Source organism: Arvicanthis niloticus, chromosome 18 (genome assembly GCF_011762505.2).
Source record: "Arvicanthis niloticus isolate mArvNil1 chromosome 18, mArvNil1.pat.X, whole genome shotgun sequence".
Taxonomy (NCBI): domain Eukaryota; kingdom Metazoa; phylum Chordata; class Mammalia; order Rodentia; family Muridae; genus Arvicanthis; species Arvicanthis niloticus.
In genome coordinates, this window is record NC_047675.1 from 48,858,978 (window position 1) to 48,880,362 (window position 21,385).

Here is a 21,385-nt window from a genome sequence, read left to right on the forward strand (position 1 = left end):
GTCCCTGTTCTGAGGCACAAGTCAGTGCAGGCCCTCCTCTGGAAGGTGGAAGCAGCAGCTCATCTGTGGCTCACACTGACTCCGCAGGCAGCAGTTGTGATGTCTCCACCAAAGTAGCAGAAGCCGTCATGACAAGCCTAGAGCTTCTGCCATCAGAGTGTTATGAGACAGTCTGCCTGTGTTCTCTGGGTACTGTGGTCTCTGTGTTATATTTACACAGAGAACATCTGCCAGTTCAGACTGTCCCACCAGGCCTCCCCCCAGTCCCTAGGTGATTTCCAGTTAGAAGTCACAATTAGGGGGGCTTGGAGAGGTGGCTCAGCAGTTAAGAGCACTGGCTGCTCTTCCAGAGGTCCTGAGTTCAATTCCCAGCAACCACATGGTGGCTCACAACCATCTGTAATGGGATCCGGATGTCCTCTTCTGGTGTGTCTGAAGACAGCTACAGTGTACTCATACATACACACACAAATTCACACACACAAACAGACACACATATAAAAAAAAATTAAAAAAAAAACAAAAAAAAAAAAAACGCTGGGCAAGAGGCAGGCGGATTTCTGAGTTTGAGGCCAGCCTGATCTACAGAGTGAGTTCCAGGACAGCCAGGGTTATAGAGAGAAACCCTGTCTCGAAAACTCCCCTAAATACAAAAACAAAAACAGAAATAACAATCAGGCTCTCTTTCTTCACAGCTTTATTTTAAAGGTTAATGTGCATTTAAAGTTCCCCTTAAAGCTGGGCTGGTGCAGAAGCTCTTGAGAGGCTGAGGCATCAGGACTGCTGTGAGTTTGAGGGCAGCCTAGGCTATAGCATGAGACCCTGTCTCTAAAAGTAAAACACAAGCCCTCTCACACAGTCGGTCCTTTGTGATTACCCTTCAGTCATTAGTCGGCTCTGTGGACAGGAGAGCCCTCCATGGCTGCCCTATTGTCTACACATGCGCTGCCGGGTGACACAGGACAGCTCAGGAGCAGACAGGAAAGGACTGTGAGATCCAGAGGAGCAGGACATTGTTGCTTCTGTGAGAGCTTCAGGGAGCAGTACTGACCGCTCGCTGCAGGTCACCCTGACAGCTTTTCTCCATTTCTCCTTCCTTCTTTCCTTCTCCCACTCCTCCTCTCCTTTTTGTTCTTTGGTTTGCTATTTTGAGACAGCGTCCCTGTGTAGACTCTGCTTGCCTAAAATGCCTAGTCCTCTTGCCTCAGCCTCTTCAGTAATGGCGTCCTAGGCCTCTGCCCTGTCTTCTGTCTCTTGTCCTTTTTGTTGTTCTTCATTAAAAGCTGAGTCTCCCTCCTTCCTTCTTTTCCTTTTCCTAAATGCTGACAGGAGAGAGCCAGCAGCTCCCATCCCTGCCTGTGGTTTGTGTTCACAGGCGCCGACATCGCCAACATCTGCAACGAGGCTGCACTGCACGCTGCTCGGGAGGGGCACACATCTGTCCACACGTTCAACTTTGAGTATGCTGTGGAGCGTGTCATTGCTGGTATGAGGACCACACCCTTTGCTAAGACCCAGAGGTCATCTGTGCCAGACAGGTTAGGGGTGGGCAGGTGAAACTAGACCCAGGCGCTAACGTTCTGTGTTAATGTAATATCCTCACTATATAAGTAGCAAGGGGATTGTTACCTTCCGTCCATTTGAGATAGTGTAAATTTATCTAAGAACATCTGTGCTCCTCAGGCAAACAAAAACCATGTTCAAGTCCAGCATATGCTAGCACACACATTCGTAATACCATCATTTGGGAGGTGTAAGATCAGGAGTTCAAGTCATCTGTGTCTACACACACACAGAGTACCAGGCCAGCCTGGAGTAAAGAAAGGCAGGCATGGTGCACACTCCTTTACTCCCAGCACATGGGCAGCAGAGGCAAGAGGATTTCTGTGAGTTTCATAATGTCCAGTGAGTGAGGTTGCTTTGTGATGGTGCTTACCCAAAGCTTTGGTTTTCTGAGATCAGGTCTCTGTGTAGCCCTGGTTGGCCTGGAACCTGCTGTGTAGACCATGATGGCCTTAAACTCACCTCTGTCTTCTGAGTGCTGGGATAAAGTAGTAGATCACCTAGCCTGAAGAAAACTGTCTTTTAGTAAGTAAGATCCAGGCAGCCTCAGTTCTTCCTCTGCTGAATGGCATGAAGAGACCAGGTGGGAACAATAGCTGTTTGCCCCTCCCTCAGAAACCTGCTGCTTCCAGGGTTCCAGCCTTGGGAACCTTGTGACATGTGTCCTAAATATTAAACAGTCAGGTGTGATTGCACTCGACAGCCTGGGCTGCATAGCTAGACCCTGTCTTATAACCCACCAGCAGCAGCAGCAGCAGCAGCAGCAGCAGCAGCAAGAAGATGCTCACAAAGGGAACTGAGGTTGAGCCAAGTGGTGGTGGGCACACCTTTAATTCCAACATTCAGTAAGCAGAGGCAGATGGATTTCTGTGAGTTCGAGGCCAGCCTGGGCTACCCAGAGAAACCACACACACACACACAACCCAGGAAAAAAAGGCTGGAAACAGGTCAGCCTCTACTCCATTCCAGAGAAACAGCAGGCCAGCCTCCACTCCATTCTAGAGAAAGAGCAGGTCAGCCTCCACTCCACTCTTCTTGGAGTTCCCGTGAATTTGAGTGTTGAGTGTTATCTGTGTGAGAATGTAGCTACCAAAGTACCAAGCAAGACGAGAACGGCTGTGAGGTGCCCGAAGCCTCCTGTTTTCTTGACTTCTTTCAGGAACTGCTAAAAAGAGTAAGATCCTTTCCAAGGAGGAGCAGAGAGTGGTCGCTTTCCATGAGTCTGGCCATGCCTTGGTCGGTTGGCTGCTGGAGCACACAGAAGCTGTGATGAAGGTAGGTTGTGGTGAACGCAGGCCTGAGCTCCATAGACCTTACCCATCTGGTTTGGGAAACACCACATGTGTTTGTACTATGTGAGAGAAAATGTTACCGCCAACCTGGCATGACTCCAGCTGTAGTCCCTAGCAGGGACTAGATACAGAGCTAGGAGCAGGTCCTCAGCCACAGCCTCAGTTATCGGCCTGATGAGGCCTATGAGAGGAGAGTCCCCATGTCCAGAGCCTCTGCCCTTGCCCATCTGGGCCTCATGGTGCAGAGCCGAACTTGTTTCTGCTCAAAATGGCAAATGGTTTTTTTAGATAGTTTCCTGGAATGATGTAGACTGCACGGAGACCCTGGATAAGAGTGGCATCTGGCTTACCTGCGAGGGAGGCCTGAGTATCTCTGGCGAGTAGCAGGGGCTTTGTGGCCCTGCTGCTCCTACCCCAGCAGTGCAGTGTGAGACAGTGCAGCAGACAGCCAACTGTCTGTGTGTACACCGTTGACCAGTTTCCCTGCTGTCCACAGAGCTAAGAGCAAAGGCCATGTTGGTTGCTTTGTTTAAAGTAGAGTGGGTGGAGTGTTCCCTTGTGTGTCCCTGGAATTGGCAGGACATTTAACTCTGATTTGCTCTTCCATGGCATATGAAGCAGTCGATGACCTGGGGACCAGACCCAGCACGAGGCATTCATGAGCTCAGTAGCAAAGAAAAGTAATGTCTCAAAAAAAATCCGAACAAAGACCAAACTCAAGATATCATTTTGTTCTCAGAATTGTCACTTGGTTTTTATGGATGCCAGCCAGTGACATGGTTATGTTCTGAGAAAGAAACTGAAGGCACTCACTGTCTTCAGAAGAAACTGGTCTGACAGTCACTGTGACCTGTGATTAAGACTGGTCATGACCACAGATGTCCTTATTAAACTGTCTTTTAAGCCTTTTTCTTTAGTCCCAGCACTTGGGAGGCAGAGGCAGGTCAAGGCTACAAAGAAAGACAGTGTCTTAAACAACTCAAAGACACTGTTTTGATTGTGGTGAAGGTCGGCTGCATTCAGTCTCTGTGCCACACATGTGCCCAGCACTCACGGAAGTGAGCAGTGGGAATTGGGTGGATCCCCTGGAACCAGAGTTACAGATGGTTGTGAAGCACCACGTGCATGCTGGGACTTAAGCTCAGAGCCCCATGTGAGAGAAGCCAGTGCTCTCAGCCACTGAGCCATCTCTCCAGCCTCCAACTTTTTTTCTTTCAGGCGATGCTGGGGATCCACCAGTGCCTTGCACATGCTGGGCGAGCTCTTTACCACTGAGCTGTAGTTACGGCCCTGACTTTATGTTACTGCTGGCTCCTAGCCGACCAGGTGACCTCTTCCACCCACACTCCTTTGTAAGAGGCAGGGTTTGCTTGGCCTGTTGGAGCAGTAGTCCTGCCTCTTCCTCAGATGTCTGGCATTAGATTAGGGAGAGAAAGCAAGGGTAGGATGGCCTTCCTTCCTTCCTTGGGTACATTCTGGAGTTTGCTATGGACCAGTACCATCTGGCATGTGAGGTGAAATTTGCCATTATACCTTAGGATTGCTTCTAAGAGGCCTGTCACATTGACTTCTTATGCATACAGTGCTACCAGGAACATACCATACAGAAACTCCTGTTTCCATGAGCTGGCCTCTGCAGTATGAGGACTTTTTTAAAGAATGGCATGTACACACTCGCCTGACTAGCTACTTGGCATCCTGTGATGACAGTTTTGTGAGGCCCCTGCCTTTCTTTGAGGCCACATGCTCCCTGGTAAGTTGTTTGTTCTTCTGCAGGTCTCCATAGCACCTCGGACAAACGCTGCTTTGGGCTTCTCTCAGATGCTCCCTCGGGACCAGTACCTCTTCACCAAGGAGCAGCTGTTTGAGCGGATGTGCATGGCCCTAGGCGGTCGTGCAGCTGAAGCCATCTCATTTAGCAGGGTCACCTCTGGTGAGGAGATAGCCCTTGGGTGGGACTCTGTCAGAGGGCAATGTCGCACCTGTGTCCTGGTGCTCAGTGCACTGGGCAGGGTGAGACTACTGCAAGGTGTGTGCAGGGCAGCGCTATGAGCAGATCCTTAAAGCGTCGTGTGTGGACTGTACGTGTGGTGGGTTATTACTGCTCATGGCTGTGGCAACATCAAATGGGATATTAGAGCATTCACTAGATATCCAGAAAGGTTATGGTGGGTCTCAGGACATTGTTCCTGAAGAGTGACAGGCTTGAAACCAAAGCCAGCAGGTGGCTGTGCTCACCGCTCATCCCAGCGCTCGGGAGGCGGGGGCAGCTGGATCTCCGAGTTTGAAGCCAGCTGCTCTACAGAGTGAGTTCCAGTTCAGTGAGGTCTACACAGAAAAACCCTCTCAAAAAACACCAAACCAAAGAGTGACAGGCTTCCCTAGAACAGACATGGCCGTAGGCTTGAGGGTGTCACTGTAAGGCAGGCCAGCATCCTGAACAGTTACAGTGAAATGGCTCCGCAGCCACAAGCACTGCTGATTGGGTTTCAGTCCCTAGGACCCCTATTGTGAAATAAGGGAACCAAGTCCTGCATGTGTGTGTGCAGACACACAGTGAAAACGAGAGTGACAAGGGACCGTGCCTAGCGTCTGATGCTCCTGGGACTGACAGGGTCTGTGCACATGCGCTCTCCAGGACTCCTCCCTTTCTTGATTCCAGGGGCCCAGGATGATCTGAGGAAGGTTACCCGCATTGCCTACTCCATGGTGAAGCAGTTCGGGATGGCTCCTAGCATTGGGCCTGTATCCTTCCCGGAGGCACAAGAGGGCCTCGTGGGCATTGGACGTCGTCCCTTCAGTCAGGGCCTCCAGCAGATGATGGACCATGTGAGTGGGCACAGGCCTTACTGCTGTACACCTTTGCCTGTGGGGAGAAGCATCTGGGTTCACTGTAGGAGCCTGCACCCTGGATGAGTATGCCCTGAAGGCCTAATGTGGGGCTGGGGCTGGGGGGTTGCTCTGGCCTCGAACCTGTGTAGTGTGTTCTCCTGAATGTGGGCCTGAATGGGTCCAAGTAAAACTAGATGTAGAACTGGGAGAAAACGTCAACTGAATACCAAATGGTAGAGCCTGTGCACACGACCCCTGCAGCCTGCAAGCTGGGCCAGCATGGTACCTGGCTCTGTACAGGGCCAGTTGCAGTCGCTCGTGCAGTCCAGCCAGCTGAAGGTTGTCCAGTTGCTCTTTCTAGGATAAAGGTGGCTGGGGGGTGGGGAGTGCATCTTGTCCTGGGCTTCTCAGAAAGAGAGCGGAGACACAGCTGCTGTGTATTGTGAAAGATGGGCCTGTTCATGAGCCTGTGCCTTCTGCACCCGGATAGTGGAGCTGGCAGCCAGTGAGTCTGTGAACAGTAGTCCATACCTTTCTCATGGCGGACTCACCTCCTCTTTACAGGAAGCAAAGCTGCTGGTGGCCAAAGCCTACAGACACACTGAGAAGGTGCTGCTGGACAACCTGGACAAGCTGCAGGCGGTGAGGGCACGGGGAGGGGTGGGGGAGCGGGGGCAAGCATCTCAGGAGCCCCTAGAAGTGTAGGGGACAGCATGGCCAATATTGGCAGCCCTCAATCAGCTAGAGCCGGGTAAGTGCGTCAAGCCAGCTCGGCAGAGAATCTCTTCCCCCCTTAGTCATGCACATTCTATGCAGACTGGCCCCTTCACACTTGTTGGGGTTCGTTGTTTTGAAGTAGGGCTTCACCATGTAGCCCTAGCTGGCCTGGAACTAGCCTGACCTCAGATCTGTGTGCCTTCATCTCTTCCTCTGGTGTGCTGGAATTAAAGATGTGTTCCTCCACACACAGCTCTTCAAAGAGTTTCTCCATATCCCTCCCCCATGCTCCCCCGACAGGGTTTCTCAGTGTACTCCTGGCTGTCCTGGAACTCACAGCTCTGTCTCCTTTGCCTCCCAAGTGCTGGGGTTAAAGGTGTGTACCACAGTGCCCAGCTTTGGAAGAGTTTTCATAAACAGCAAGGAGCAGTAGGATATGGCCACAGACACGGGACCTTCAGGATAAAAATATTTTCTGGGCCAAGGATGGGCATGGTAGCGTATGCTTGTAATCCCAGCACTCAAGAAGTTGAGGCAGGAGCGTAGCAAGTTTGAAGTCAGCCTGAATGATGCCCTGTCTGGGAATAAACCGATGATGTTCAGGCCTGTATCCTAGCAGCAGAACTCCCTCCCTGTTGTCAGTCAGCGGCTGTCTCCACAGTTCAAGCCGGGGCCTCTCTAGCAGCCCGCCTGCCTCTCCCAGACACACACACCTTGTTTGCTGAAGGAAATTGCAGTTGCCAGAAATAAGCAGAGGTTTTGAAAGGAAACAGAAAACGTAGTGAGGCTGGCAGCTGACAGACCACGCTTAGGGTAAAACAGGGAGCAATTCTCTGCTTGACCTGCCTTTGCGCCTGTGTCTCTGGGAAGTTGGCCTTTTGGAGGCCTCCCGCTCACAGACCAGCCTTCCTGCTTCACCGGGACACAGAGGCATCCTGTGGGAGGGTCTTCATCTCCGATGCTCTGCTCTCCAAGACTCATCTTTGTGGGGCTCTCACACTGCCTTGTTTGTTCTCTCTAGCTGGCGAACGCCCTTCTGGAGAAGGAAGTGATCAACTATGAGGACATTGAAGCACTCATTGGCCCGCCGCCCCATGGCCCAAAGAAAATGATTGCACCACAGAAATGGATTGATGCTGAAAAGGAGAGACAAGCCTCAGGGGAGGAGGAGGCTCCGTCTCCCTAGCCCCCTCCTCCAAGGCCCAGTTAACGGCTTTCCTCATGCACCTGCAGTTATCACAGAACTCGTCCGTAGCTGCCATCAGCCTCTGAGATTCTTTTCACCTGAACTTGAACCGCAGCCTCTGCCAGCTCTCTGGTTTCTTATGAAGATTCTGATGTCTATTTATTGATTTATGATGAGTAAATTGTTTGCAGAGGAACCGAACTTTCCACGTGTATTGCTTTTCGTGTGGGAAGTGCATATGCTTGAGTTGAGCCCTCGGGGCTTCAGATGCCATCTCTCTGTGTGGCTTGTAGCACAAAAAGTAGCCAGCAGTTGGACTGAATGATTTTGTTTGTGTCCTGGATTCCCTCAGAATGCTGATAGGATCCAAGATGAAAGACCCTCTGAGCCAACTGTCCTCATCAGAGTGCGCTCTTATTGAGGGGGCCAAAGTCAGAACAAGCACTGGATCCTAGAAGATTCTGATACTGCCACCTACTGCTGTGTGCATCTGCAAGTGAAGACCCTCCCCTGCCTCTCCTTGTGTATCCTGCCTTGACTCTCCACCAAAACTGATACCTCTCACACATTTGAGCTGGGCAGTCATGGGTCTTGATTTCACTTTATACTTTGAGTCCCTCACTGGCAAGAGACGAGCCCTTTGTGTAGGGCATCAGAGTTCAAACCATGCAGGGTAGCCACAGGAGTTTGCTGTTCCTAGTTCCTAGTTCCTGCCTGTGGTGCCTCCACCCTTGCTGTGCAGTAGTGTGGGGAGCTTGGGTCAGAGAAACTTCCTGTCAGAGTGCATTGTTCTTACAACTCAGCATGGTGCACCCAAGGGAGCTGCGGGCAGTGGGAAGCAGCTGCCGGGCCAGTAGCAGCTGCCGGAGTGAAGGGCTTTGTAAGAACTTTGTGAGTTTCACTCAGTTCTAGTTTTTAACCAAAGATTAGCACATAGCTAGGATTTATATTTCTCTAAAGCCTTCTCTAAGGTCTTGGGCAGACAAGATAACTGCAAACCTAGTAACCTGAGTTCAGTCACTGACTACTAGAGTTGTCCTCTGACCAGTCCATGCCAAGGCACATACAAAGTAAATACGTAAGGCTGGTGGCACAAACTTTTAAGCCCAGCACTTGGGAGGCAGAAACAGGCAGATCTTGATGAGTTTTGGGCCCCACTTAGTTGACCTACAGTGTTCCACACCAGCCAGAGTTACATAATGAGACCCTACCTCTAAAATAAATAAAAGACTAATAATAAACAAATGTAAAGACTGTTAACCATTGAAACAGTTCCATCTGCCTACCTTTTGTATGCATATATTTTTTCTTTTTATAGATTATTTTTAAATTTTGTGTATAAATGTTTGGCCTGTATGTATGTATATATACCACATGTATATGCTTGGGGTGTGTGTGTATATACACACATACATATATATGTTTGGTATGTACATATACCACATGTATATGCTTGGTACTACTCTGCAAATATTTGGATGTCAGAATACTGGGTCCCCTAGAACTGCAGCTATGGTTGTGACCACCTTGTAGAGGTCGGTCATTTTTTTTTTTTTTTTTTTTTTTTTGAGACAGGGTTTCTCTGTGTAGTCCTGGCTGTCCTGGAACTCACTCTTTAGACCGGGCTGGCCTCGAACTCAGAAATCCGCCTGCCTCTGCCTCCCAAGTGCTGGGATTAAAGGCATGCGCCACCACCGCCCGGCTGTGTCGGTCATTAAACACAGGTCCTTTGCAAGAACAAATAAATGCTTTTAAACACTGAACCATCTTTCCAGCCCTAATTTTTGTTTTTTGGAGACCAGGTTCTGATTATATAGCCCTGGCTGGCATAGAACTTGCAGTGAGCCTCCTCTTTCTGCCTTCTGGTTGCTGGGATCATCGGTCTGCACCACTAAATCCAGAAACACTGCCACCTGATTGAAAGTTAGGGCTCAGAGGTTAAGGACACTGCTTTTGCATAAGGACCCCAGGGTTTGGTTCCCAGCACCTATAGGGCATCACCTGTGTAACTCTAGTTCTGAGGGATCCAGTGTTCTCTTCTGGCCTCTGAGCTCATGAACATATATGGCACACATAACTGCAGGCTCACACAAATACACATTAAGTTCTTTTTAAAAAATATTTATTTAATCTTTATTTATATGAGTACACTGTAGCTGTCTTCAGACACACCAGAAGAGGGCATCGGATCACATTACAGATGGTTGTAAGCTACCATGTGATTGCCTGGAATTAAGCTCAGGACCTCTGGAAGAGCAGTCAGTGCTCTTAACCGCTGAGCCATCTCTCCAGCCCCATATATTAAGTTATTAACCTTTAAAAATTAAAAAAAAAAAAAAGGTTATGTGACTAAAGGAGTTACAGATTATGAATGAAAGAAAGCTTATAGCTGGCAGAGGCAGGGGGATCTCTGAGCTCAAGGCCAGTCTGGTCTACAGAGTGAGCCAGGACAGCCAGGGCTACACAGAGAAACCCGGTCTTAAAAAAGATGTGGGGGTGGGGATGGGGATTAGGCTAGAGTTTTCTGACACGCCCAAACACCTAAATTTCAGTAAGCAGCCACAGGGAAGGGAGGGGCTACTGCAGGAGCAGCTTGCCTCAGAGTGATTACAGAGCACTTTACTAGCAGTTGGGGATACTCAGGGGAGCCTGTGCACAGCAGGCCTCTCAGGCAAGGGTGCTATCCAGGAAGCTTTTGTGCAGAATTGTGACTGCAGCATTCTCTGTCCGGGAGACCAGGAACTGGAGTTAGAGCTTGGACAATGGCATCAGCCAAGCCTTTGCACGACTGTGTCTGGGTTTTAGGCAACAGAGGAAACTTGATCGCAACCTCCCTTATCTTCCCTAACTTGATTCTAAGCAGTGTTTGAGTTTCAGATCTCTAACACCACCAATGGCCAGGCAGCACTGCAGCCTGAACTGGAACCTCAGGTGCAGGTGCAGGTTAGTGGTCTGCAGCCGGCATGTCCGTCCAGAAAGAAGAGTTGGTGGTGGACATAGAAGTAATCTCCGAGAGTGGAGAGAGACAGATACTTGGGAACGTTGAAAGAGGTCTGAGAAAACACGTATGAGGTGACTGTTTGAAAGAAATGCACCTTGAATCAGACATTTTCTCTGGGCTGGGAAGATGGTTCAACATCCATTTCCGGCCGCCTCACCCAAACACAAAAAAATGGCTTCCCCTTACTGAGGATTGAATGTAGTCTCTCATCCGATAGGCAAGAATTATATCCTTAGGCTTCTAGGCTTCTTCATTATCCCATTTGTTTTGCGCGTGTGTGTGTGTGTGTGTGTGTGTGTGTGTGAAAGAGAGAGAGAGAGAGAGAAAGAGAGAGAGAAAGAGAATATCATGGGTGCACAAGAGAGAGAGAAAGAGAGAGAGAGAAAGAGAATATCATGGGTGCACAACTATTAAGCCATTTCTACAGCTTCTATAGTGGAATCTTTATCAGGAAGAAACCTGGTAATTGAGGGATGAAAAAGACAGGGTTATAGGCATACAGGGCAGGACCAGTGTATGTCTTGGCTGCTTGTTTTGTTGTCACTGTCATTGACGATAGGAATGCAGTATTTGTTGGGCGGTGGTGGCGCACGCACCTTTAATCTCAGCACTTGGGAGGCAGAGGCAGGTGGATTTCTGAGTTCGAGGCCAGTCTGGTCTACAGAGTGAGCTCCAGGACAGCCAGGTCTACACAGAGAAACCCTGTCTCGAAGGAATAAAAAAAAAAAAAAAAAAAAAAGGAATGAGTATTTGCATTTGGTCACACCTGATCCCCTGAGGAGTTAAGTCTGGGATAAAGGATTTATCTAAGTAAATGGAGGTTGGGGGCTGGAGAAATGACTAGTAGTTAAGAGCGCTGGCCGCTTGCTGTTTCAGAAGTTAAATTCTTAGTACCCAGTAACTCCGGTACCAGGGGATCCGACGCACAGACATGAGTCCGGGAAACACTCATACAAATAAAGTAAAAATAAAATCTGAAAGAAAAAAAAAAGAAGTCGTGGTGCATGCCTCAGCTCTGGGGACGCATAAATTCCAGGCAAGTCTAGGCAACACAGACCGCACCTCTTAAAAGAATAAAGAAAGGAGCATAAATGTACCTGGGTGAACGGGGAAAAGATTTTTAGGGGGTTAATTCATAGATGTAGCTGGGCGCCCCTGAGCACGCCGGAGGTACGACTCCTGCAAGGTTAGGAACCAACGAGGCCATCCAACCGGACGGCTAGAGAGGCAATGGTCCGCCGGTGGGCGGGCTCGCGTGACGTCATTTCCCCGTCCCCTGCTTTTTGATTGGTGTTTCGGATTGGCCTGACTCCTACAACCCCAGGGTGCTTTGCGGTGCCCGTTCCTTTCCGCTCGGCCGTTCTCCTGTATAGGAGGTGAGTTTCTACAGCCGGCCGTTCCATCCTGTCGCATCGGGCTCCATCGCCCTCCATCCGCCGTCATCGGCGGAGAGAGGCTGCCCGGGCGGCCATGGAGGAGCCGAGGCGCCGACAGCACGGAGCCAGGGCCGGGCCAGGGGCGGGAGGACCCGGGGCGGGGGCCCGGGACTCCGGCCTTCACCTGCCGCCCTCCTCTCCCTCGCGGCCGTAGGCAGCCATGGCGCCCAGCCGGAATGGCATGATCCTGAAGCCCCACTTCCACAAGGACTGGCAGCAGCGCGTGGACACGTGGTTCAACCAGCCGGCTCGCAAGATCCGCAGGTACGGGGCGCGCGGGGCGGCGCGGGGGGACGCGCGGGGGGACGCGCGGGGGGCAGAGGTGACCGCCGCGTGTCCCCCGCAGACGCAAGGCCCGGCAGGCGAAAGCGCGCCGCATCGCCCCGCGCCCCGCGTCCGGTCCCATCAGGCCGATCGTGAGGTGCCCTACGGTCAGATACCACACCAAGGTCCGCGCCGGCAGGGGCTTCAGCCTGGAGGAGCTCAGGGTGAGTGCGGCGGCGTGGGGCGTCTGTCTGTCTGTCTGTCCGGCAGGCCGGGGCTCGGTGGGATGATGACATTCTCCGGAATCGCTGTACTGCCTCTGATGAAAGTACCTTTGAACCCTTTTCCATCTGACACCACCGAGCCCTCTCGCCGTGGCCAGCATGGGCGCGGGGCAGCCAGGGTGCTTGACCCGTCCTTGTCCCCGTTTCTGGACAGGTGGCTGGTATCCACAAGAAAATGGCTCGCACCATCGGCATCTCTGTGGACCCGAGGAGGCGAAACAAATCCACGGAGTCACTGCAGGCCAACGTGCAGCGCCTGAAGGAGTACCGCTCCAAGCTCATCCTCTTCCCCAGGAAGCCTTCTGCGCCCAAGAAGGGAGACAGTTCTGTAAGTGCTGACGGGGCCCTCAGTGTAGACTGTGTTTCTAGGTCTGGCTCTGCCCAGTTGACCTGAGTGCAGCCTCTCGAAGCACTGCAGCAGTGGGAGATGAATGCACTGGGGAGATGGGGGGTACAGATGAGGTGGGAGCCATTGTGGTGTCCCTGGGCTTTCCCGTGTTTGGTAATGTTGGAGGCTATTGGCTTGGGGCCTGATTTGCTGTCCTAGAGAGTTCACCCTCGTCAGGTCACCCGGGGACATGTCTGTGCATAGATTATCTCCGTATTCAGAGGTGTAAAGAATCTTGTAGCAAGGATCTTGTCTTGTCAGTGTGGGCTTCCTGGGTGGGGTTACGATGGGTTGGTTGTGTTCCCTCGGCGGAGGCCTAGTGAGCCAGCACACCTGGGCGGGAAATGCTGGGTGCTGCGGGCCCAGGCAGCCTGATCCTTAGGAACAAAAGCACACCCATGGCAGTGGGGTCCCTAAGTAATAGGTAGGCAGGAGGAAGAAGCTGGACTCAACTTTTTCTCGCTCACAAAAACAGGCTGAAGAACTTAAACTGGCCACCCAGCTGACAGGACCCGTGATGCCCATCCGGAATGTAAGTGGACACTGTTCATGTAGGCTCGGCTCAGTTAATACATAAACGAGGTTGGCAGGTATAAAGTGTGTTGAGGCTGGTGAATGGAAGTTACTCTTGGGAAAACCTCCCAGTCATTGGAGTTTGTGGGGGTGTTTGGTTGTTTTGAGAGAAAGTGTTTCTCTGTAGCTCTGGGCTGGCCTTGAGTTCAGGGGTCTGCTTGTCTCTGCCTCCCATGTGCTAGGACTAAAGGCATTCACCCCCACCATGGGCTTGCGGTTCCTTCAGAAGTGTGCACGACCCTAGCAGCACTGCTTACTTGATTAGAGTGCTTGGGAGTGTGTCTTTATTCTCTGAAGGGGACAGGGCACGTACGTGTCTTATGCTTTCTGTTGCAATGATGAAATGCCATGACAAAACCAAGTTTGGGCTTACACTTGCACCCTGGAGACAGGCAGCCAGGAACCTGGAGGCAGGAGCTGATGCTGAGGCCGCGGGAGAAGTGCTGTAAGAACCCAGAACCACCAGCTGGGGGCGGCCCTGTGCATATAAATGACTGCTTAAGAGAACTACACACACAGCGGGGGTTTCTCTGTAGCCTTTGCTGTCCTGGAATTCATCAGTAGTCCACGCTGGCCTCTAACCCACACCTGCATCTGCTTTGAGGGTTAAAAGCAGGCATTTTCTCATTGTAGCTCCCTGCTCTGTGATGACTTTGTGTCAGGTTGATATAAACTCACCAGCAGGTGTCATTACTGAAGCCATGACTGTTTTCTAATGTATCTCCATATATAAGCTGAAGCTGGTTTAGAACTTACTTTGTAGTCCAGGGTGGCTTAAACTCCAGATCCTCCTGTCCCAACCTCACACATAGCACAGGTTGTCATGTAGGGGATGTTGACTTGTGTTCTCTTTCCAGGTATTCAAAAAGGAAAAGGCCAGAGTCATCACGGAAGAAGAGAAGAACTTTAAGGCTTTTGCCAGTCTCCGCATGGCCCGTGCCAACGCCCGGCTCTTCGGCATTCGAGCAAAAAGGGCGAAGGAGGCTGCAGAGCAGGACGTTGAGAAGAAAAAGTAACGTGCGGTTGGAGAGCTGCAATAAATTTTCCATAAAGCAAAGGCTGGGTTTCTGTGCGTCTTTATTCGTGAGCCTTAGTTGTGTTTGCAGGTTTGTGTTGGAGGGTATTCCTAAGAGATGTGCCTGGGCTTCAGGATTGTGGGCCTTGGTGGGGGTGGGAGGGACTGAGAGGCTGCCTGCTAAGGCCAGCTGTTGCCTTGCACTGGCCACTGTCTACTGTATCAGGCCCGTCCATCTTAACCCAGAGAAAGCCTGCGCCTAGATTTTGTAGTGCTTTGTCCTGTTTTTGATTAGGTACTTGGTATTAGTCCCTGACCATAACTTAGAACCTTGTGAGCCCTGTTCTTCCCTGCTTGTGTAGTTTTGTCCAAGCATTGTTCAGTTCCTGCCTTGTTCCCTGAAGCAGTAAACCACTGGGAAAGCACGCTGCAAATGGGTCCCATGTTTGAGGGATTGGGAGAGGCCTGGGTAACACACCGACCATGCTGGTCCCTAGAACAAGATGTTGGATAGTGCTCCACTTGGTCATCTGTGAGTGTCCACAAGGGGGCAGAAGTTTGCACATCTACAAGATGTGGAAGATGAAATTTATTTGAAAATCTTCACATCTGAGTGTAAGGCCTTGAGATCTCTGTGTACTGTGTACAAATCTGGTGTTTGTGAGAAAGTGGATTTAAAATTGTAAACAGCTGTCAAGGTACTTGGAATTAAACTCCAGAACTCTGCTAGAGCAAGTGTGCTGAGCCACCCCACCAGCCATCTCTTCAGCCCCAGATGTGGAAAACAATCCCAGGTTATAAGTGCAATTGAACATCCTTCATTTATGCTATGTGGTCACTTGTGCAGATGAGCTCTGGTAAAGGAGCTGTGAACCATTTTGGGTATTTCTTTGCGGTTGCCCCCTTTCCTGAGACAATCACTGTCTCTAGCTATCCTGTGTAGACTAGGCTGGCCTCAAATTCTAATCCTGTTTCTTGTATGTCCATTGAAAATGTTTTATGATTTGAGACAGGCATTCCCTATATGGATAGCCAGAGACCTCAGGCTTGCCACTGCCTGTCAAGTTCTGGATAGGTGTGGGCTATCACTCCTTGCATCCTTATATTTTTGTGTTCATGTGTTTGTGTGGACTCTGCCTTTAGGAGCTTACTGTAAACTATCGCATGGTTACTAGGAAGCAGTGATCTCTGTGGTAGCAGTTAGAATGGATAGGCCTGCTGAGAGGTCAACAGCCTGGCTGAGTGACTGCAAGTACTCATGGAGGTGTGCCACATCCCCTTGGAACCAACTTCTAGCACCCACGTGGTGCTAGTCCCTAGATATATGAAGCTGCTTTCTGGCCTGTGCAAGCAACATCTGCACCGGGATATATGTAGGCAAAAGACCAATATTATATAAAATTAAAATCTTTCAAAAGCACTTGTGAGCTCCCAGACATGGGTGCTGGGAACCAAAGGTAGATCCTCTTAAGAGCAAGTGCCTTTAACCTCAGCCATGTCTCTACCCCCCTTTTCCTTGCTTTGACACAGGGTTTTATCATGTAGCCCATCAGGACTGGCCTTGAGTTCATGGTGTCATCTGGGTTGGCCTTGACCTCTCATTACTGCCACCTTCTCAGTGGTCTAACACTTTGGCTTCTATGAAGTACTTTCCAAGCTTGGAGGAGCTAAGGACTTGCGAGAGTACCTGTGGCCATTTCCCAGAGCCACAGGAGACAGCCAGAGGATGATGATGAAGGCTCCTGATTCATGACCCTCGTGATGAAGGCACAGAACTGGCTCCAAGTCGTCCTACAAATACAAATAGAGGTAGTGGTGGATGCTTTTAATCCCAACACTCCAGAGGTCTCTAAGCTACATAGTAAGACTTCATTATAAATATATATATATATTTGGCATTCCAAATTCCTTAGAACTGGTATAAAGGCGGTGGGTGGTCACTTTAGGTTGAAATCCATCCTGGTGTGTAAAGTCGATAGTCCTATATGTAGAAGGTTGATTCTAAGGTTTTCTTTTGTGTGTGTCTCTACAATTTATATAAATAGCTCCATTTTTTAAAAAAAGAATTATTTAATGTATGCAAATATACTGTGGCTGTCCTTCAGACACTCCAGAAGAGGGCATCGGATCCCACTACAGATGGTCGTGAGCCACCATGTGGGTGCTGGGAATTGAACTCAGGACCTCTGGAAGAGCAGCCAGTGCTCTTAACCACTGAGCCATCTCTCCAGCTCAGTAGCTCCATTTTTTTTTAAAGTACTTTTTAAAAATTTAACCAAAGTGATGGCAAAGGGAACTTGGGATGGGATGAAAGGTGACAGTGGGGCCAGAGAGGAGGATTAAGACAAGCAATGACTGGTTCTCTGTGGGCTCCCCACTCCTGCAAGTCAGGTTCAGCAATAGATCCTGGTTGTGGAATTAAGAGCCCCTTAGAGGTGCTGTCAAGAATAACATTTCCCAAGTCCCAGAGACTAAAGGGCTCTCTTCCTTATGGGCAGGGCCCGGGCATCTGAGGGGATCCTGGTGGCCAGAGGCATCTTCAGCCTCTCCCATTGCTGCGTTGGCTGCAGCAGCCTGTTCTTGCTGGGCATTTATGGAGCAGTGCAGGGAGTGGACCCGCTGCAATGCCTCAGTTCAACACCATCATGTTAAATCACTTTTCTTTTATAACTTAGAGAAAAGGACCATGCAGGTAGCTCAACCTAACACTGGCAAGAACTTGGATTTGAACATCATCTCACACACAAAAGAAAAAAGTGTATGTCAGCCAGGCAGTGGTGGTACACGCCTTTAATCCCAGCACTCAGGAGACAGAGGCAGGTGGATCGCTGTGAGTTCGAGGCCAGCCTGGTCTACAGAGTGAGAAGAGGCAGGAAAGCCCGGCTACATCTGACTTTAAAAAAAAAAAAAAAAGAGCAACACTTAACTTCGAATCCTAGAAACTGTTTCTGTCTGTCCTAAAACGGGTTTATGGAAAACATTCCACCACAAAAATCTGTGAAGAGGAGGGGGAAAAAAAACTAGGTTATTGATGAAAAGGACGGATAAGAGAGGAGAGAAACATCCAGACATCAGTCCAGGACTCTTGCTAAGAATATCATCAAAGCTCCAGATAAGTCAAGAGAGACTAAAATCAGGATATCCATTAACTAGGCTCCGCCTGATGTACAGCTCCTGGACTCTGTTCCTGCCTGACACTTAGGCCCACGATGCCATGGCTGCCATGGCACCAGTCTCTGGTCTCCATGGTTTTGCCCAGTGGTCTTAGCAGTCCTGACAAACGGCGTCAGTTTCTCTGTCCCTTTCCTCCTCCTCTCCTACCTCAGTCACTACCCCTCGTCTCCTCCTCCACCCCTTTCCCTGCTAAGATTATTTGCCAAGCCATCCCAGCCATTGGAGGAGTCCTAGACGCAGGCCTTTCCCACTGCATCTCAGGGTGGCAGAGGCCTGCCCCTGTTCCTCAAATCAAGGCTCTTTTTGCACAGGGACAGCAGCACGGTAGACAGTAAGCATTGTGCTGGCTGCCATGTTCTGGTGCGATTTTTACATGTCAGTAGCTAAGTAATATGTCCACGGTTTCCTCTCCTATATTTTTGGTTGTGAGCCTTTAACAGCTGAGTCGTCTCTCCAGCCCCACAGGTTCTTCTCTGCTCAGTGGAGACTTAAATGTCAGTGAGGTCTTGTTTGTCTTACAGTGGCCTTAGCCTCTCTGCTCACCACAAGAGCCTGTAGACAAATACACTCAGCAAACAGCCCTGCCCTCTTCCTAACCCTGCTCCTGGGCCCCCTTGTGGCCACTGTGTGAAATCATGTCCTTTCTGCCATTTGTAACACAACTCTGGTCCTCACCCTGTCCTGTGTGAGATCAAGGCACCCAGAAAATCGTGGCTACTTTAGTTCATGTACCTGAGAGGGCTGAGGAGGGTGTCAAATTAGCAGTGGATTAAGGGACACTGGGAGAGCCACATAGGAGAAGGGTGTCTGCATAGAATGTCCTTGGCTCCTAAGACAAACCTCAGAAGAAAAAAGGTGCCAATGGGTAGAAGCTTGTGGCTGCCACCTGAAGACACATTTAGGTCGGTGTAGTCAGGAGCTCAGGGTTGATTTTGACTCTGCAGGTCAAAGGGCCTGTACTGGCTGGTTTTGTGTGAACTCAACACAAGCTAGAGTCATCAGAGAGGAAGGAGCTTTGTTGGAGAAATGTTTCCATGGGATCCAGCTGTAGGGCATTTTCTCAATTAATGTTCAACGGGGAGGGGCAGCCCATTGTGAGCGGTGCCATCCCTGGGCTGGTGGTTCTGGGTTCCATAGGAAAATAGGCTGAGAAGCCATGGGAAGCAAGCCAGTAAGCAGCACCCCTCTGTGGCCTCCGTATAAGCTCTCTGATTAAGCTTCCAGGTTTCTGCCACTTTGAGTTCCAGGCCTGACTTCCTTTGGTGAAGCTGAATAGACCCCTTTCCCTCTAACTTGCTTTTTGGACATGGTGCTTTGTCACAGAAGTAAAAAACACAGACTAATGCCTGGCGGTGGTGGCGCACGCCTTTAATCCCAGCATGTGTGAGCTGAATATATGTGTGTATGCATGTGCCCTGTATATGTGTAAGTCTGTGTGTGCTTGCAAGCACTTGGCATGTGCCTGAATTGTACATTGTAGCTAGGTGACTGAGGAATCTCAGAGAGTTGCCCAGGACCTACCGGGGTGTGTTGTCACAGTCAATGAGGCACCAGGACATGCAGACTTCTAAAGGAAGACAAATGCCAGCTCTTGTAGGGAAGCGGCACACTGCAGTCAGAGGCTCAGAGATGAGAAGAAAGCAGAGTCACAACCTGGTTATGCAAAGCTGCAGCCAGACATGGAAAATTTTTAAAATTCCATTAGTGGACCAGAGAGATGCCTCAGTGGGTACCGAAACTTGCTGCCAAACCTGACAACCTGAGTTCAATTTCCGGGACCCACATCGTGGCTGGAGAAAACTGACTTCCAGAAGTCGTCCTATAACATGAACACCTGCACCCTTTGCTCACAATAAATGCAGTAAGATATATAAATTCCCATGTTGCCGGGCGGTGGTGGCGCACGCCTTTAATCCCAGCACTTGGGAGGCAGAAGCAGGCGGATTTCTGAGTTTGAGGCCAGCTTGGTCTACAGAGTGAGTTCCAGGACAGCCAAGGCTATACAGAGAAACCCTGTCTCAAAAAACCCCAAAATAAAATAAAATAAAATAAATTCCCATGTTGCTGTGGCGGTTGGAATGAGGTGTGGCCTTGTTGGAGGAAGTGTGTCACTGGGGGTGGACCTTGAGGTTTCAGAAGTCCATGCTAGGGTCCATGGCTTATTCTCTCTCTTCCTGCTGTCTGCTGATCCAGAGGTAGCACTCTCAGATGCCTCTCCAGCACCGTGTCTGCCTGCACACCACCATGCTTCCTGTCATGATGACAATGGACTAAGCCTCTGAACTGTAAGCCAGCCCCAATTAAACCCTTTCCTTTGTAAGAGTCGCTGCGGTCATGGTGCCTCTTCACAGCACTGGAAACCCTCACTGAGACAGATGCTCCCCGACACACAATTTGCATTGATCAAGGCAGCTCAGAGACAACTTCTCACAAGGTAGGTGGTAGAGTATGGATGGCCCTGGAGGGTGAAGGGGCCGAGCTGGGTGTCGGGCTGCCTCCCTTCTCTCACTTCTGGTTGCAGATGCCACTGTAAGTCTCCTGGGGATATTCAGTGAAGTGAGCCCTGGACATGGAGCTGGACGTGGTGGTGGACATGTGTAATCCCAGCATTCAAGAGGAAGATTAGAAGGGCACAGGAGAAGTTGGAGAGGGAGAGGAGCGTTGTAAATACGGCATTCGTGTGTGAAATTCTCAAGAAAATCAACATACAATAGTCCTGATACCCACCTAAAACATTGAAAAAAATCATATAACAGGGTTGGAGAGATGGCTCGGTAGTTAAGAGCACTTGTTCTTACATAGGACTGGGTTGGTTCCCAGCACCCACATGGCTGTGGTTTGTACAAACCACCTCTAACTTGGTTCATGATGGCTGATACCATGATGGCCTCCAAGGGCAGCAGACACACACTCAGCGCACACAGAGGCAGGCTGAGTTCTCATGCACAGAAATTAAAATTAACAATTCTTTTAAAAAAGAACAGTTTTGTTCTGTTGTATTGTTTCCTACAGTTTTGTGACTATATCTAAATTAAATTATCTAATTTAAAATTTTTATGTGTACAGGTGTTTTGCATGCATGGTGTCTGTGCCCCACATAGGAGCAGTGTCCGCAGAGGCCAGAAGAGAGCATTGGATCCCTGGGACTGGAGTTGCAAATGTTGTGAGTCTCCTAGATGGTCCCTTAATCCTGAACCATCCCTTCAGCCCCCAACAACTCTTGCTTCTTCTGTAGAGAACCTAGATTGAGTCTCCAGCATCCACATGGTGGCTCACACCCATTTGTAGCTCCAGTTCTAGGGGATCCAGTACACTCTTCTGGTCAGTACTAGACATAAATGGTACACACATGCACACACACGCACACACGCACACACGCACACACGCACAAGCACACACACACACACACACACACACACACGCACGAACGCACGCGCACACACACACACGCACACGTACACGCGCACACACGCACACACGCACACACGCACACACGCACACACGCACACACACACACAAGTGTGTGTGTGTGTGTATATATATATATGCAAACACTCATACATGTATAATTTTTAAATCTTATTAAAAAAACAAAACAAAACACCCACCGAGCAGTGGTGGCGCAGGCTTTTAATTCCAGCACTTGGGAGGCAGAGGCAG

General features: G+C 50.0%; 2 protein-coding genes and 1 non-coding gene across 7 annotated transcripts in view; all 3 read left to right on the forward strand.

The window, feature by feature from the left end:
* Nucleotides 1–9,353, forward strand: part of Spg7 (SPG7 matrix AAA peptidase subunit, paraplegin) — a 34,155-nt gene extending 24,802 nt beyond the window's left edge. For all 5 annotated transcript variants that reach the window (XM_034522430.2, XM_034522432.2, XM_034522431.2 and 2 more), the window contains 6 exons: nt 1,376–1,486; nt 2,723–2,838; nt 4,632–4,788; nt 5,518–5,684; nt 6,252–6,329; nt 7,426–9,353. In XM_034522430.2, coding sequence (XP_034378321.1) covers nt 1,376–1,486; nt 2,723–2,838; nt 4,632–4,788; nt 5,518–5,684; nt 6,252–6,329; nt 7,426–7,590 — 794 coding nt within the window. In that variant the 3' untranslated portion in view covers nt 7,591–9,353. The remainder of the gene's footprint in view (nt 1–1,375; nt 1,487–2,722; nt 2,839–4,631; nt 4,789–5,517; nt 5,685–6,251; nt 6,330–7,425) is intronic.
* Nucleotides 9,354–11,845: 2,492 nt separating this feature from the next.
* Rpl13 (ribosomal protein L13) lies at nt 11,846–14,593 on the forward strand. The gene is made up of 6 exons (XM_034523036.2): nt 11,846–11,967; nt 12,182–12,291; nt 12,374–12,515; nt 12,730–12,903; nt 13,439–13,495; nt 14,394–14,593. Exons 2-6 carry the CDS (start codon nt 12,188–12,190, stop codon nt 14,550–14,552), a joined length of 636 nt encoding a protein of 211 aa, XP_034378927.1. The 5' UTR covers nt 11,846–11,967; nt 12,182–12,187; the 3' UTR covers nt 14,553–14,593.
* LOC117723555 (small nucleolar RNA MBII-202) lies at nt 12,579–12,665 on the forward strand. The gene has a single exon (XR_004608666.1). It is a non-coding gene; the product is annotated as a small nucleolar RNA MBII-202 (small nucleolar RNA).
* Nucleotides 14,594–21,385: the final 6,792 nt, after the last annotated feature.